The sequence below is a fragment of the Podarcis tiliguerta genome, assembly GCF_965153285.1.
Source record: "Podarcis tiliguerta genome assembly, chromosome: 2".
Classification (NCBI taxonomy): domain Eukaryota; kingdom Metazoa; phylum Chordata; class Lepidosauria; order Squamata; family Lacertidae; genus Podarcis; species Podarcis tiliguerta.
The window spans coordinates 78,421,201-78,440,316 of NC_139535.1; the positions used below are offsets into that span (position 1 = coordinate 78,421,201).

General features: G+C 40.3%; 1 protein-coding gene across 2 annotated transcripts in view; it reads right to left on the bottom strand.

The window, feature by feature from the left end:
- Positions 1–19,116, bottom strand: part of GABRG2 (gamma-aminobutyric acid type A receptor subunit gamma2) — a 59,282-nt gene that overhangs the window by 19,305 nt on the left and 20,861 nt on the right. For both annotated transcript variants that reach the window (XM_083430870.1, XM_083430871.1), the window contains exons 2-6: positions 17,700–17,848; positions 16,013–16,080; positions 14,604–14,824; positions 12,799–12,881; positions 11,468–11,605 (exon numbers count right to left, since the gene is read on the bottom strand). In XM_083430870.1, coding sequence (XP_083286996.1) covers positions 11,468–11,605; positions 12,799–12,881; positions 14,604–14,824; positions 16,013–16,080; positions 17,700–17,848 — 659 coding nt within the window. The remainder of the gene's footprint in view (positions 1–11,467; positions 11,606–12,798; positions 12,882–14,603; positions 14,825–16,012; positions 16,081–17,699; positions 17,849–19,116) is intronic.

The window sequence follows — 19,116 nt, forward strand, 5'->3', positions numbered from 1 at the left end:
ACCATCTCTTAAATGTAAATTGAGAATAGAGCACGCAAAAATCTTATTGCAAGGGGTGTCTACTGCATGGCATTCTTTTTTTTAAGTCTGGAAATTAAAATGTTCCAAAAGCAAAGCCAGCTGCTGTGCGGAATTTTGCAACACATCTCCCAAGAATGGAAGGTAACAGCATGAGCAGGGGCAGACCTAAAGGGAAAGCAAGCGCCTGGGGATATAGTCTGTCTGCACACTACATACCTATTTGGGTTTCAATTAACCCTTCTGCAGCCCCCCCCCCTATGAAGCCCATTTAACATTCAGTAATTTATAGTCTAGGTCTTTCAATAGCCCTAGTTCACCTGACAACAGATTTTTCACAGCATTCTGTTTCATCCAGTCATATACGTGACCTGAACTAGTAATAATGATGATAATATTAATAGTGACAGCTCAACCTGCAACCTAGTTATGCCAGTGTAAAAGTACTGAAAACATTTTGGTTCTAGTCCCTTAAATAAACTGAACCTTGGATAGCTCAGTTGGTAGAGCATAATCCTCTTAATCTCTGAGTTATGGGTTCAAGTACTATGTTGGGCAAAAGATTACAATGGTACCTCGGGTTACATACACTTCAAGTTACATACACATCAGGTTACAGACTCCACTAACCCAGAAATAGTACCTCGGGTTAAGAACTTTGCTTCGGGATGAGAACAAAAATCGTTCTCCGGCGGCACAGCGGCAGCAGGAGGCCACATTAGCTAAAGTGGTGCTTCAGGTTAAGAACAGTTTCAGGTTAAGAACGGACCTCCGGAATGAATTAAGTACTTAACCCGAGGGACCACTGTATTGCATTGCAGGGTCTTGGACTAGATCACCCTTGCGCGCGCACACGTGCACACACACACACACACACACACACACACCATTGATTTAACTAGATTGTAGACTAGGTTGTTCATGTAACTGAGGATCCTATTCCTCTGCTTCCCATTCAGCCTTGTTCTCAATTAAAGCTCCTCATTACAGTTGATGGGCAGCAAGAAGGGCCTTGGCGTATTAGCTAAGTAGGTTACCAAAATGCTATGTAACAACATGAAGTTGAGAAGCCGGCAACTGCAGTTACATTGTGAAAGGATTTAATTGGGCAAGAATAGCCTTGGAGGCATCTGTGTTTATTATTGAGGACATATATATGCCAGAAGCCAATCTCTCTCTCTTTCTGTCCCCCCCCCCACCACCACCACCACCTTCATTCCAGCAGTATCTCTTCACCCTGAACTGCCTAGAAGTATTCCAGCTGATTTTCTGTTCCAAATCAAAATGTGACATTTTGGTTACGACCTGAGCCCTGTCCAGCTGTTCAAAGCATATTCAATTAATGCACACAGGAAAACCCAATCCTGCTCAGAAACTTTTAATGTCTGGACAGATTCCCTGTGTTCAGATGTACAAATGGTGGAGGGGGTGCTCCATCCAGGCTGTCAAGTAATGGGGTAGGGGCGCCCTGTGGCTTACCCCCAGCTCTCACACGAGTTGGTTACACACTGTGTTACCCAAAATAAGGAAAGATTTAAAAAGGAAGAAAAACAGAAGACTTATTTAGATGCTCTCTTTCTTGGGGCAATCAAAATCACATGAGGGAGCTCATAAGGCCTGTCCCATCTGCTGCGTAATCTTCAGTTCCCTTTTTTTAATCCCTCCATGAGTTCGAGTGAAGTCCTCTAAAATAGAGAATCTGCTCACTGAAGCTCCCTCTGCAATAGAGAACCTGCATGGTCAAAGTTTTAGATCATGTAGGGACTCTCCATAAATACACCCTTCAGTCCTACACTTCTGTGATTCTAGGTAAAGGTAAAGGGACCCCTGACCATTAGGTCCAGTTGTGGCCAACTCTGGGGTTGCGGTGCTCATCTCGCTTTATTGGCCGAGGGAGCCAGCGTACAGCTTCCAGGTCATGTAGCCAGCATGACTAGGCCACTTCTGGTGAACCAGAGCAGCGCATGGAAATGCCGTTTACCTTCCCACCGGAGTGGTACCTATTTATCTACTTGCACTATGACATGCTTTCGAACTGCAACAGGAGAGTTGACATACCAAGGGCAGAAGAGCTTGCCAGCCCTACTCTCCCTCACATGATCAGCAGTGGGGAACTTCTGGTCCATTAAAATAAAGTATGCACGCTGGTCCTCCCCATTTGGCCTGTGGGGCCATTTTGGCCAAGCTGTGTCCACCTGCCCTAGATGAGATCCAATGAGGGACAGGCCAAGACCTGTCTCAGCTGAAAGGAGGTTTGCAGGCACCATCAATCAGCTGATCGGTGGTGCCAGCAAAGCCCTGAGCATTGGGCTACATGAGACCAAATGGTCAGCTGATTGGTGGGTCTTGCAGAGGCTGTGCAATAGCACTTTTGAAGTCAAACCCTTACCTGGGAATAAGTCTCACTGATCTCCATCAGTGGATTGTAGCATTATTGTTGTAGATGTGTATGTTTTAACTTTCTAATCTTTTTAGGACAAATATTTTTTATCAAAATTGGTTTTTATTACATCTATCTCCGGTTGCAGACTTTGGTAATGAAATTACAATGTATTTCTTTCCTGATATCACAACAGTTTAATGAAAATAGATCATTAGATTCAGTGATTTCAATAAAAACAGGAGTGTGGGCCGTGAGAAATGCAATTTGCACAACATGTAATTTGATGAATGTGTCACATAGTGTCATTAGTACTTACAGCAGTTGCTTGCTTTAGGGTAAGATATTCTTAATGCATACTCAGCTTGAAAATTTGCTTTAAAAATACAAATTAAAGGATAAAGCAGTCAATACAGAAATGCTTATTTTGTTATAGCTCAAATGTCTTCTTTTTGTTTGTGTGACACTAAATTATATTTTGACTCTTTAAATGTTTTTTGTAAATTTCCCCACTCCAGCCATGAAGTCCTTTTCTGTACTGCAGAAAAGTACATTAACTAGGGAGAAACATTGGTGGTCTTCACTAACTGTATTTCATAAATATACTTGTACTGGAAAGAAAAGAAATGTTTACAAAATCTGACAGCTTCATCATCATGACTGTGTATCTGACTGTATTATATTCTCACTTGACCTTAGTAGAGCCCATGTTAAACTATGGCCACCAAAGCTTTCTGAGCAATTCCCCAAGTAGTAGAGATGGACAAATATGTCAATTTCAGCCTCTCATTCTCCCTGTCCTAAGTACAGTTGTCTATATTTCAGCATTCATTTTAAATAAAATTAATACATTTTAATACTTCCCTAAAAAACCCATCAGTATTTTAGTGAACCTTTCTCCCAATATGCACATATTTGCAGGCAATTTTGCATCATTGCACAATATAATGCAGCTTTGTATGTTATTTTTATTATTTATGCATTTTCATGAACACTATGCCTAATACGTGCATTTTCTACAGTTTTTCGGTGGAAAACCGACAACACAAAATTAAGAGAAGTTGGGTTTCAATTTGCATACATATTTTGCAGGAAGTTCAGTTGCCAAACCAAATTTCTCCCGTATCCCTACTGAGTGAACTTTACCACTGTCTGTACCAGCCTGCCAGGGAAATGGTACTATGTGTTTCAGCCTTAGGAGAAGCCCTCACTTCATTTGGAGGCAGATATTAGGCATTATGACAATCTGGTAATTGAACTACTAATCTTGTAATTTAATTGTCAAGGTAGCTAGCATGAATATAGCTTGGCCATGGAGTCTTAGTACATAAATAATCCAGCTACAGGATACTTTATTTTCATGGATTTGGAGACTGTTATTATACACTAGAAATATTGGATCCCCTCTCCACCCTACCCCACATTTATCTTTAATCTACTCAAGTTGCTGGTTGATTAGGAGGGGATTTATAGTTATGCAGAGGGATGAAAGAAAGAAAGAAAGAAAGAAAGAAAGAAAGAAAGAAAGAAAGAAAGAAGTTACTGAGGAGTAACCCCCCCCCCAAACACAGCAAGACCTGCTGTGCATTAGTTTGCACTTTCAATTTATCTTTGTGATATATGTGAATAAGATATATTTAATAGTGTTTGGATTTAAAATAGGGACTGTGGGAAGAGAACTTGCAATGGCAGGACCAATCCCTGACCTTGGTGTGTTCTGCAGAAGGTCAAAACAGATCAGAGTCCCTGATCATGTGAAAAGAAAAGAAGGCTGTGCACATTCAAGTTGTTAATGTGGAGACTTTCTTTGGACCTTCCACCAAGGACATGGAGGTCAGTAGGACAGGGATGGGGATTTGTCACCACAAACTTCTCCCTTCCACTCATTCACTGTACCCTGTTCATTCCCTGAAAGGAACTAAAAGAGAAATAAGAGCAAGAAGTGGAAGTCAAACCCATTCAGAATAGTTAGCTGAACAAAGGGGAGTTAATTCTTATTTTATGACTGGAAGCACAGCCCACTGATTTGCAGATACCTGGTTTGATGGCTGTTCCACTTATAGCTACCTATATTACTTTCAATAATGCATTCCTTCATGCCTCACCTTCCTATATGACAAATGCAGATAATAATAGTTACCCAGACACGTTTCTGTCCCTGTGACATTAACTTCATTAAGAACATTTGTAGAGTCACCTTCTCTGTTTTGTTACCAAAATATAGAAAGATGTTGACTCATTTGGTAGAATACGTGCAGTGGACTGCAGTGGATAGGTAAAATTAACTGCTCCTCTAGATATAACTATTCCCATAATTCAAGGGAGATGGTTCTTCCGATTTATTTCTCTCATGATGGCTCACAGAGTAAGAATCACGTTAAACCAAATGCAAAATGCAAATTCACAAAAGCAATAGTATCAAACAATTCAGTCTGTTGCTATCACTCAGTAGTATTAAAATGCAATATGTCATATTTCTTTGGATGTCATGATTCGGCACCCATCCTCCCCTCTGTTCTGAATGGAGGAGAGGTACAAAGAGCTTATTTCTGTGAGTTGGCTTAGTGGTGGCGGGCGCAGATCCTTTTTTCTTCATTGGTGGGAGTGACTGATACAGCGGGGCATGCCTACACCATTTTGTGGTCCTATCTCTCTTCTGCTCTTTCAATTGTGTCAGCCATTTCGCATTATGCCCATATAGCAACCATTTCTTGAGAAAGACTCTCATTCCACTAATAAATGCTTTATCTCCATGGAAGAATACCTATTGGGTCTGAAATATACTCAGAGTCGCACAGTGACTTCATGCTCTTTATTCAGCTCATAGTGGTGAGGAGGAATGAAAGAAAGTCCCCTCAAAGTATCTGCTTTATATACATTATTTACACAATGGGCTGCACATGGTTGGCTAATTCTGGAATTCTACTGTAAGCCAATCAGGTTGTGGATTCACTTATATCTGGAGCATGATTGGGTGGTTCCTGCCAACCAATCATACTGCTGCATTGTTCTAGGACCAATCAGACTGCTGCATTCTGAATCCTATTGTTCTAGGACCAATCAGACTGCTGCAGTTTGGATCCTATTCAACTCAGTACATAACAGGGTCCTACCCAGGATTTACTGGATTTTATTCCATTATTCCATTTCAATATTATGTGTGGAATTCAACAAAGTTTCACTCAGAGCAGATCCACTGAAATTAATGAACATGACTAAGTTAGGGTCATTCATTTCAAGGTTAAAACCTAGTTGACTAACACCCTGTATTTTGACTACATGGATACACATACTGGTATGTGATCAATTATAAGAATACTCCCGACAAAAGACCACAAGATGCAAAGAATCCACATACTCTCCAGGAAATAAATATATCTTACTGTTCATAATGCGACATCGGTGAACATTTTATTGCAAGAAATGAAAATGACCAAACTAAAGCAACATTTGTGACAGAAAGCTTCAAACAATGTTTTTTCTCCTGTCAAAGGTTTCCTGCTCTAATACATTAACCTTCTTACCACACTATATTTGCTTGCAGCTTTAAATATGGGACTGAATGCCTGGACCCTCTAAGTATGTCAGGAGCATCCAAAATGAGGACATGGTCATGCTTTTTTCAGCATGCGCTATAAATATCTTTACAATTTTCTAGAGAAGTGACCCACAAACTCACGTGGCAATCCTCTGCATATTTAGTCAGAAGTTCAGTCTCATTATGTTCAGTGGAGTTTACCTCCCGGTCAAGTATGCATAGGATTGCAGCCTTGTGTGTGTTTTGGGGTGTTTTTTTTTAAACTGCAGCCTGTTTACCTTTTCAGCTATAATGCTCTCCCTGGTCAATGCAGTCATTTATCAATTCAGCTAACTGGAGGTAGGACGCAAAGTTGGGTCAAATAACCCATCATTGCAGACTCATTAACTACTGAAACAATCAGGTGAATCTCTAGTCGATTGTTGGGCTATACAAATTAGGAAAATAATGTGTACTATCACGCAAACATCTTGAGGATCTCAGCAGTAGGAGCTTGGCCACAAAATGGAAGCTAAATATACATTCAAAGGAGAACCACGTGCAGATTTGATACACTCTACATACATGAAAACAGAAGATGAGGCAGAATGAAAGCAATCATAGAACTGTAGAGTTGGAAGGGACCAGGAGGGTTATCTAGTCCAACCCCCTGCAATGCAGCAATATTTTGCCCAACGTGGGGCTCGAACCCACAGTCCTGCTGACCCTGTGGCTCTTGCCACTTGAGGCAGTTGCCTCACCTGAGTTTGCTTTTTTCTCCCCTCCTCCCTCCAAAGACTTTTTCCTTTTATTTCAGGCATAGGCAAACTCTGCCCTCCAGATTTTTGGGGACTACAGCTCCCATCATCCATAGCTAACAGGACCAGTGGTCAGTGATGATGGGAGTTGTAGTTCCAAAACATCTGGAGGGCCGAGTTTGCCTATGCCTGTTTTATTTCAGGTCTTCCCATTGTAAGCCTGAAGGCAATGTTATTGGCATTTGTGAGCCACTCGGGGAGCATTTTTTGGCAGGATAAAAATGTATATAATTAATGCCTTTCAAGCGTGTAGCTATATTTCACACATACCAAATATTCTGATACAGTTCTCTGCTTAAAAACAACAACCAAACACATTCAAATACATTGAAAATGGATATTCAGTTTAAGCTATGGAATAAATATGGAAACAGGATTGGCTGGACTTACGGGTGAAAACATACAAATGCTATATGGACCAGAAACCGACCAGTCTGTGCAGATCCCTAGGAAACTTGAATGAGGGATGAAATATCCCCCGTTAGCTATTTTATAAAAGTTGCAGTATTAGGGAGTGACACAGACCAGTTCAGTCCATAAAGCAATGCAGTCGGAGTGCTTGTATTTAAGTCAGTTCGGTGCTCATACGGCAGTCTGCAGAGCTACTCATTTCAGGGCACATTTGCAGCACCAAACTGAGCCAATTCTAGACCCTCTGGCTCCTCAGATTTGTAAAGTGCCACCTGAAACAGTTCCAAATTATGACAACAGAACACTTGTTCCCTGTGTGTTCTCTTTGACCACAGACAGTACTTGAGTTGCACAGAGAGCTAAGAAGTGACTACCCTTTGCACTTGGTGATATCCATTTCAAGTTTATATGCAGGGTCCTTTGAGCCTGCGCAAAGCTGAAGTCTCCATTTTCACACACACACACACACACACACACAGAGAGAGAGAGAGAGAGAGAGAGAAAGGAAAGACGTGCACTCTGTACAGTTCTTCTGAGGCTTCGGTACATGACCCCTGTTAAACTGGCTAAAATATACCATTCGTCTGATAGCAAATGTTGGAAATGTAAGGAAAATGAAGGAACATTTTTTCACCTCTGGTGGACCTGCCCTAGAGTGAAGGCCTTTTGGGAGAAGATATATAATGAATTAAAAAAGGTGTTTAAATACACCTTTACTAAGAAACCAGAGGCCTTTCTCCTGGGTATTGTAGGCCAGAGTGTGTTAAAAAAGGACAGAACATTCTTTATGTACGCAACAACAGCAGCAAGAATATTAATTGCCAAGAATTGGAAAACTCAGGAGCTACCCACTGTGGAAGAATGGCAGATGCAACTGATGGACTATATGCAATTAGCCGAGATGACCGGCAGAATTCGAGACCAGGGAGAAGAAAGGATGGAAGAAGACTGGAGGGAATTTAAGATTTATTTACAAAAATATTGTAATTTGGCTGAGTGTTGAATTGGATGCCAGTGCAGATAATTGTCTACCATTAAATTAGATTTAAGGCTGAATTATATGTCAAACCAAATTAAGATTATTAATTAAGATGAGTTAAATGATAATTTGTTTGAAATAAATTTAATAATGATGTAAGTGTATGCGGGAGGTGTGGGGGAGTCCCATGTAATAATTGAGAGATGTTAAATGGACAATGATAAGTTGTGCTTATCTAATATATGCTTTATTTGAAAACTTCAATAAATATATATTAAAAAAAAAAAAAAAAAAAAAAAAAAAAGTTCTTCTGAGGCTTCAAGTACATCCCAAGCAGGCTAAATTCGTCAGGACTAAATTGTCTCTGGAAAGCATATTATATATATAAATATATATTCTAGGCTAAAGCGAGCTTTTACTATGTACAAAGGCACAATTAATATTGATCAATTTATTTGTTTAAGTAATGGACAGGGACAGTGTGCATGAGTGCATTAATAGCAAATATGATCTTTCAATTAGATGGCACTGCTTAGACCACTACTGAGGGTTCTGAAATGAGATTAATGGTCCCTTAGGAGGATGGTGTTAGCTTAATGTGAATGGATTGTTTCCTTCAAGGAACACTCTCTTTTAATATTGCACAGAACTTCATAAAATTGATTCACTAAATATAACAGAGGAACTGAAGCTCATAGCACTGATTTTGTTCCTATCTGACTTAAAAACAAAAACAAAAAACTGTTAGCAAAGAGAGAGAAAGGAAGCCAATAACTACAAGAAATACAAATTGTGTTCCAGGTGGAATACAGCTCTTACTGATGTGAGATTTTCCATTAACCTTCCTGGAATGGAAGCAAAACCAAGAAGGCCTTTTCATGCACAGATGTATATTTGTCCACATTAGAAACTAGGCTGGAAGCTTGAATTTGTTTCTTTTGTTGAGGAGTCACTGGCACCCTGATGCATTACTGGGTTAAGGGGCACTCTTGAGTCATCACCTTGTGTCTGAGGCTTAGAGGTATTTGTGGATATCCGTAGAGCCTGGTGTCTGCACATTACTAAGGCTCACTTAGTATGGAGGGAGTAGATTATATTTAAATAAATATAAACTTTTTGCTCCAATATTGTGTGCTGGCAATGCATATATATATATTATAGATTCAGGTGAATAACCATGTTGATCATAGTCATAATCAATAACAAGATGAAAGATGAAAAATAATTCCAGTGGCACCTTTAAGATCAACTAAATATAAGCTTTCAAGGTATGAGCTTTCGTGTGTAATACACACTTCGTCAGATACTTTTTTTTCATCTTTCATCTTGTTATTTATTGAGATTATTATATTATGTGATGCTGGTGGCACTGTGGTCTAAACCACTGAGCCTCTTGGGGTTGCTGATCAGAAGGTCAGCAGTTTAAATCTGTGCCACAGGGTGAGCCCCCATTGCTCTGTCCCAGTTTCTGTCAACCTAGCAGTTTGAAAGCACACCAGAACAAGTAGATAAATAAATACCGCTGCAGCGGGAAGGTAAACGGCATTTCCGTGCGCTCTGGTTCCCGTCATGGTGTTCCGTTGCGCCAGAAGCGGTTTAGTCATCCTGGCAACATGACCCAGAAAGCTATCTGTGGACAAATGTCAGCTCCCTCGGCCTGAAAGCGAGATGTGAGCTGCAACCCCATAGTCGCCTTTGACTGGACTTAACCATCCAGGGGTCCTTTACCTTTTACCATTTTACAGGGATGTGGGGAACCACAAGAAGTGCCTAATCAGAGGATCTGAGGTAGAGCATAAGGGATCAAAAGGTCCTTAATGTGCTTTGAACTCAGGTTGTTTAGGGCTTTCTGAATTAGCAGAAGGACCTTGAAGCTAGACCAGTAGCAAACTGGTAGTGAGAACAAAAAAATGGCTTTTTGCTGCATTGGCCCATTTCCTTACTCATTGCCCTATCCCTACATGTGCTTCAGATAAAGACAGTAGAATTTAAAGGAAAGTTTTGTCAACAATGCCCTTTTTTATACAGTGAGACACTACAACATCAGAAGTGTGAATCCATTTCAAGACATTTAATCTACAAAATTCAAATCGAATTAATTATGCAATGTATTTATCTACACTAAGCTCCACTCAGGATCCAATCCGTCTGTGTGACCCACAATTGTGTGCTTCATCCCAAGCTCAGTAATGAGGTAACGCTCATTGCTCTGAGTCACTAATCTTTTGTCGTTATTACAGATCCTGTTACATGTGTGCTCTGAGGGTGACACAAACAGGCAAAAGGAAAGAGATTTAGCTCCCTGACATGCGGTCCGTCCAGCACAAAGAAGCAACCCCAATTTAGGACTAGATTGTTCCATTTACTGCTGACCCTGAGGCAAAGGCAAAATGAAGCACTGCATCTCCATCCAGAAGCCTATTAGAAAAGTTGTGATACTGAGTTACCAAAAATTCTCTGTGAAACCCCTTTTATATTGCAGTTCTGATGACAGAGCAGGCACAGCCAAGAATTTACCTCACATTAATCCTGCTCATCCATCCTCCAGCTAGCTGTATTCAAGAGACTAGAAGTGTTACACAGGTTATATTTGGTTTGATTTTGGTGTTTTGCAGTGAGAATCTAAAGCTATAATTCCACACATGCTTACTTGGGTAGTAACCCCCATAGAATTCACCAAGATTTGCTTCTGCGCAGACGTGCATAGGATTCTGCCGTAAGCAATTATATAGAGTTCTCTCTTGCCAGATGGTTTCCTTCCAAAATGAAGGTGGAATAATAAATGTTTAAATATTCTCTAATATAAAACATTCTCCATTTATACAAAATTACAATGTCAAAGGGTCAGGGGGGCAATAGTTCCACCTAGCAAGTAGAAATGTTTGCTCCCTATTTAATTAACATTTTGCTGCCCTTTCATGTCCCCTCACATCTGCTACCCACGTTGGCCACCTTGCCTAATGGCAGGACTGGCCCTGCAGAGCTAAGGCAGAGCCTTCCACCTAACATGCTATTTTTGTTGATTATATATATGGCAGCATCTAAGCCACAGAAGGGTAACCTTCCAGATGTTGTGGGACAACACCTCCCATCATCACTGACCACTGGCTTTCCTGGCCAGGGCTAATGGGGACTGGAGTCCAACATCTAGAGGGCCACCACTTTCCCACGCCTGATTTCATGCTTTGATCCCACACTGGTAGTCTAAAATGGTACAGCTTGTCAACATAAATATCCCATGAAACCGATAATTTCAGCTACACAGTAAGCATACTATTGCCCTTTCCCCACTTCAGCATCAAGTAGGAGCAAATGATCAATTAAAGTAGAGTAGCTTCGCCTACCTGAAGTTGTCGGCACGACTTCAGTTGTATTTCTGAGCCCAATAAATGAAAACTGATACAGCCTCCAGGATCTAGTGTCTCCTACTTCTACTGAGCTGCGCTTCCACATGTAGATAATCTCTTCCTTTGGGTAGCCATCTTCAAAACAATGAAGATCATCATTCCATCACAATTTTCATTTACGTGTTGCTTTCCTTTAGTCACATGACCATGAATGGCACTTGCCACAAATGCATTCACATAGTTTTCTCTCTCACCACCACACACACACACACACACACCCCAAAGTGGTCATGATTCTTATATTCAGAAAGGGACCTTGCAGTTCCAAACAAATACAGAAAGGCATGCTTACGTTATGTCTCCTTTTGCTCCCCCAAATAATGAATTGTCACAATTATTTTGTTTCTATTTATGACAGCCTCTAAACTGCCATGAATAAATTCTGTCATGCTTCTCTGCACTTATAATGACTTAAATGTGATGGGTTGTATGTAGATCACTTAAAACGGTAAGGTCTTTACTGATGCCCCATTTCTCCACCTACCAGCATTAAATTCCCCATTGTTGTATACAGTACATTCTGTACATAGGAAAACACATAGGTTGCTTTCAGGCAATCTGTTTCTTGAATATTCATCCTGATTTGTATGTGGGGACGTTAAGACAACATTACATCAAGCAAATGTTATCCTACATTTTCCGGTGCATTTTGCCGTCTCTTTTCTTAACTCCTTGTGCAGGAGTTCCAAATCAATCTTAATTTTGCAACCTGAATAAGCCAACATGTGATTTAATCCCGCCTGAAAATAATGGTTGCCTGGAAGCTTATGTTTGTATTACTTTGGGGGGGGGGGGGACTAATGTGGTGTAGTGGATGTAATATTGACTTTTGGACCTTCTTGTGTTTAAGGAGCAGGCATGAAACACAGGACAACAGAAGTCTAGTCTGACCTGTATGTTAAAAATGCCCACGTAACATAAGGATTATTTACAACCACCCTCTCAAAATATGTAAGATGGCAACTCTGGGCTAGTTCATCAGCTACTGTAAATAGTTACAAGTGATCCATGTTAAGCATCTGTCCATAAATGTGTTGTCTCCAGCACCAACACACTTAGGATGCAATTCTGTACACATTGATTCAGCAGCAAGCGTATTGAGTTCCATGAGACTTCCTCCCAGGTAAATGTGTTTTAGACTGCAGCCTTCTTCGGACTAAGTACAGTAGATTTACTGAGCAATGCATTTTTTAAAATTTAGATTCCTCTTTACTTTCCAAATGAATCAATTTTTTTAAAAAAATATTATTTTTTAGATTACTACTTACAGCTTGAAAATGCCAGTGGACAAGAATGTTCATCCATTGGAAAGTTGTGCAGCTGTAACTGACACTCAGCATCTATCGTCAATCTAAGAAGAAACACATATTAATATAAATCAATTGTTCATAGCTCTAGAAGTTCAAGGTCTACAGCAGTGAACAGGTTGAGAGAAGACACAATCCACTCTTTCTTTTAATGTATTATTGATTAGGATGTAAAGTAAAATGCTTTCTTATGTCACAGTGTTGCATGGGAAGGTCCTGAACCCTCCCCCATTGTAGAATAAAGACACTTGACAACAGAATTTAGGTTAATGGGCTAAAAAAGGCAACAACGTTATTGATTACAGAATGTGAGTGGTATTGGCTTCAGCATTGGAACCAATGACTATAGCTGACTCCTGCCCCCGTGCCAGGAGTCTAGTAAGGGTTAACCACTGAAAGGGGGAGACCTATTGATGCACATCAACTAGGAATTTCCCCAGGGTCACCGATAGGGGTCGTGCTATGGCCCTGGCCCCTGTCTGGGCTTCAGACAGAGGACACACACCCCAGATTCCTTTAACAGAACACCCTTGAAATAGGAGGGGTAGGTGATGAATGCCCTGTGACGCAGAGCTACCTAAGCACCGTGTGCACGGGTCGGGCTCATGACCTGCCCTCAATGTTGACTCCCTGCGAGGGGAATCGGCTTTAAGGATCGACAAGAACTTTTCCTACCCATTTCTGAGGTCTTCCCAATGGAGGGAGGTTTCTAAAGCAGGCTGTGTTTTGAATGATCTTGCCCCCTTTCATAAAGCCTTCAAGAGTGGTCATAGCAGCTAATCTGACTTGATTATCTCCTGGAGCCATCTTGGAAAATGTAGTTCTCAGAGCAGGCTTCAACAGAACTGTTAACTCTCTCGGTGGAAGCCATTATAGTTAAACTGGTTCAAAACTATTCACATTTGGGGTGCAAGGCCCCAGTTCAAAACTGTGCTGTGCAGGGAGTTATGTGTAGGCACTTCCACAGCCACTGCAAGCACATTCTGGGATTGAGAGATTATGGTCTCAATCCTAAACCCCAAACTGCACATGTGGGGGGAAAGGAGCAGAGCTGTTCACTTGGTTCTTCCATGCTCTATAATAGAAGTTTAGCTGCTGTTGAAGCCCCCACCAACCCACAAATATGCATTATACACACTGAAGGTACAGCCTGTTTGAGAACCACTTGTGATAACAGGTGCAAAATCCTTCAATGGGGCATTTCGGGGGCAGAGGTGTAGCATATCTGGGCAAGGATTTGCTGGATCCTAACCCAGCCCATTTACAGGCTGGTGGGTGTCTTAATTTGGGTCCCACTCCTATGCTTAGACTGAAGAAGAAGAAGAGTTTGGATTTGATATCCCACCTTTCACTCCCTTTAAGGAGTTTCAAAGCGGCTAACATTCTCCTTTCCCTTCCTCCCCCACAACAAACACTCTGTGAGGTGAGTGGGGCTGAGAGACTTCAGAGAAGTGTGACTGGCCCAAGGTCACCCAGCAGCTGCATGTGGAGGAGCGGAGACACGAACCCGGTTCCCCAGATTACGAGACTACCACTCTTAACCACTATACCACACTAAGAGGTAGTGACTGGCCCAAGGTCATTCACCAACCTCTAACCAAGACACCACATGAGCTCTATGGGGCATTTAGCTTTATTATTGTTTCATCTTGTCTAAAATATTCAAGGCATCGTACTTCTTTTCATTAAGTGGAGATACCCTTTTCACTCATATTGGAAACATGTAACAGGTATATTGGATAAAATTTAAAAAGCGGTAAGATTACCTCAGTGTATATAGTACTCTGCCATCATTCCAGATCCGGAGCATCCGATTGGGAGTTGTTATCCAATGCGCATCAGCCTTTTTTGAGTTTCGGAAGAATGTGTCAGGGATCCAGATCTTCCCCACCATGTTGCTGTTCAACCTCAGCACTTTAATGGTGCTATTAAATCTTAGCCGTCTGTCGTACCAGGTTTGAGCAAAAAAAATGTCTATTGTATATTCCTGCAATGTTGAAACACATCAAACAAAATAAGTTTCCACGTCCGTTCAGTCCTGCTTTTCAAAGCTTTCATGGCCAGTTCACAGGGAACACACACATCACATCAGTAGCCTGACCCACAATAGAACAGAGCTCCTGCTTTTAATGTGATGTTTCTGCATCGGATGCTATTGCCCCATTGACACAGTTCCGATATATGCCCACTCAGATGTAAAACCCACTGAGCTCATTACGACTCCCAGGTAAGTGTTCATTAAAACTGCAGTCTTAATAAACTGTTGCTTTAGCTATTTCCCCACCATTTCCCCAAATCTATGTTTTCATACAGTAAAACATAAACCTCAATTTTGGGTTGTTGTAAATGAAAATAATTTATTATTAATTAATTAAATTTGTACACCATTCTTTATCCATATATCTCAGAGTTGTTCACAGCATCAAATTACAATATAAAAATTTAGGTTAGTTGCTGGTGTGGTGTTTCCATAATTCTTATTTGGCCCACTCAAACTTAAATAGAGAGAGATATTGTGTAGAATATCTACTAAAAAGAATATTACTGAAGGAAGATTTCAGTATAAAATGCAGCATTAAGAATTTAGTATGAACAGCTCTTACGTATTTATTTAGCAACCATAATTCTTTGGACACAAATATTCATGTTAGCTACAGAAATTAGTTGACCTTGGATGGAATTAAAGAACCACAGCTCTACTAACAGCACAATCCTGAACATGTTTACTCAGAACTAGTAAGGTCCCCTGACTCCGAAAGGGATTATTCCCATGTAAATGTGCATAGGATTGCAGCCTTATGGAAAGCCTATGTGCAACAATTCAGAAGTCCAATTGAATCATGTGACCCAGTTCTATATACATGTGTATAGTCTTCATCATCCGAGTATTGTGCCCTTGCTCTGTCTGATACATGGGGTAGAATACAGGGGTGTTGATTGGTGTGTACAGCAATGTGTATTGGCATTCAGAAATAACATAATTTGCAATACAAACATGGCAAAATGCAGGGCATTATTTAAGCCGGAACTCACCGGAACTCATGTGAGTTCCGGCACCTCTCATGTGGGTGCCATTGCCATTATAAGAGAACAAGGGTGGCATTCATGGTGAGTTCCGGCACCTCTTTTTCTAGAAAAATAACACTGGCAAAATGTATTAATATATGCTACTTACCATATTGATGGCATTCACTGGGCCAATGCTATTGATATACATATCAGTATGAATTACCGTTGGCTGCACTGTAACAAAAACAGTAACAACTGCTAATATCACATCAGGTAAAACATCCAGAACATAAAGGAAAATCTTAGATACAAAATACAGTATTTGAAGAAAGAATCTGATTGTGTTCTAGAAAGAAAGAACGTAAAAGGACTTGGGTATGTGAGATTTTCCATATCAATAAATGCAGGATGAATAAAACTGCATTCTTGATGACCGTAGTGAAGAAGGGGGTGGATTTTGACCCCATTTATACTATTGTGTTATTAATGTGATTGTAATCAGTATTTTTGCAAGGGGTGGGAATAGTTATAACGCTTATTTCCTTTTTTAATAGGAAACTGTATTGTATTTCTGAAGTCTCTTAATGATACATCACATCAGACATTTCACATTGTACGAATGAACACAAAATGACTAATTTAGCCAGAAGAGGGTTCTGCAGATATAGAAAAAGTCCAAGAAACAAAACAGCAGCAGCAGCAGCAGCAACAGTAACCATCAACATCATGAAAAAGAAATCAACATCAACTATAACAATAATAATGCTTGGAGGATTGCAATGCATAAATCAGACTGTGATCAGCATAGCTGCTTTCGAATTATATTTTCTCTCCTCCTTATGAACCATCATAATGCAGTCATAGATAAAAACCCCTATGGAAGAAGTCCTCATTATCTTTCATTTTTATGCCTATCAATTTTGCTGCCTCAGCCCTTGTCCATCCTGGCCCAGCCCCACTCTGAGTTTCCCAGTTCCTCCAAATCTGAATATCATTGGATGGGTTGGTGGTTGCAGCCCCAGGCCACTCATCGACCACTTTATGACTTCTTTTGATGCCTGTTATTTGGACTGGGTTAAAATAGTACCTAGTTATCCGTTATCATGCTCTTGCTGGCATTTCCACTGATGATTTCTTTGGAACAACATGGCTTGTTATGACCACACTAGCTCTCCAGGACTTGTATCTGACATGATTGTATTAGTTTACTGACAATACCTGAAAGCTTGTCTACTAAAGTACAAATAATTTCATTAATGCACATTGATTAAGGATCAAAAAAATTACCTTTGCCATATTCTCTTCTATCCATGCCACTATATATTACTGTAGCTTAATAACTTTGTGATCATGCTGTTAAATGTCCTAAAATATTTACTGACCATGTTAATCTTTTACACACAACGACAGCATGACCCTATGCCTTGAACCACTTAATTAATCTTAATTGAAATTGTTCAATGAATGTTATAGTAGAGTGGTGCAATACAAATTCTGAAACAGTCTTTGCCATTGACTTCAGGCACCACTTCGCTCATAGATTCCTGAACATTTCATCAAATTAATTTGAACAGTAATATGTTTATCATGAGATGCCATTACTATTCTTTAAATAACTACGAGCTTTGACGTGTGTGTGTGTGTGTGTGTGTGTGTGTGTGTGTGTAATACCAGTTAGAGGTCTAAACACTTGTTTCAGAAAGCTTTGGTTACAGATTCTTTAATGGAAACACTAATTGTCAGCAGCTAAGTATATTATATTTTCTTTATTGTCATTTCCACTTTGTTAAGTGATCATCATCACTTCCCCTTCCAACTCACTGCTATTAACAAATGAAGGAAAATACCCTCACCTCCTATATCTGGCCTTAGTTTGTTATCATATCCCTCCAGCAGGCCATTTAAAATAAGGGTAACATCACTTTCGTGAACTTTGGGAGTCAAAACCCAGGTTTTGTTGGTTGTATAATCTTCATAATCGTCATCACTCTTTTGGCTAGAACTGTTTGAAAAAGAAAGGGAAGAAAGCACTGGAGTCATATAACAGCTGAACACAGCAATTACATTCATAGACAGCTCCATTAGAAACCATCAAGACTAGATTTAGGCCCCATTTAAATAATGACAGTTCTGCACAAAACACTGAAATGGCTTTACAGAAAGAAATGAAAGAGGGAACACCATTTACAGACTGATGTTTACAGCTCAATTTATTGAGAATGCCAAGATAGCTGAGTAGACATTTTCTCTCTTCTAACTTAATGCATCTTTCAAAGGTAGCCATTACTTCTATTGGTTCAGATTTAAAGAAAAAAAAGTTTTTAAAGGCAGCGTATCACCTAAACATTAGTGTGCATGAACAGAAAGATGTATGGCACAGTCTTTGTCTTAGAATTATCTTACTATAAGTTATATTTACACCCAAATCATGTTAGCCTTAGCTTGTTGTACTATTCTACATTAAGCCTGCTGGGAAGTTCAGTATTAAATATGATTATTTGCCCAAAGTGGAACATAGGAAGCAGCCGTGCACCAAGTCAGACCATTGGTCCAGCTCAGGAGTCAGCAAACTTTTTCAGCAGGGGGCCGGTCCACTGCCCCTCAGACCTTGTGGGGGGCCGGACTATATTTTGGGGGGGGGAAATGAACGAATTCCTATGCCCCACAAATAACCCAGAGATGCATTTTAAATAAAAGGACACATTCTACTTATGTAAAAACACACTGATTCCCGGACCATCTGCGGGCCAGATTTAGAAGGTGATTGGGCCAGATCCGGCCCCCGGTCCTTAGTATGCCTATCCATGGTTCAGCTATTCCTTCACTGGTAGCAACTCTGGGGCTTGATCACGAGTCTTTTCCAGCCCTGCTTAGATATACTAGGGATTGAACCTGAAACCTTTTAAGTGTAAGGTGTGCTTCACCACTGAGCTATGGCCCTTCCCTAGCCTCCTTTATAATGCTCATTCATCTTCACAATGGCCAATAATATTACCATTTGACAGATGGAGAACTGAAAGAGATATAGTAATTTGCCTGCGAGTGGAAGACTAATTCCCGTACATTTCTTAATATATTACTTTACCAACGACTTCTCACTTTCTCTACTTGCAGTTAGGGTTACCACTTCCAAATCACAAAAACAGAGTGCAAAAAGAGGGCACATTTGTGTGAAATATATAGATCCCCACTTGAAAATCAGGAGCCAAGTCACCAAATGTGGGCTTTATCTGGAAGCAATTGGCCTGTAGTAATGCTATCTTTAAAAAA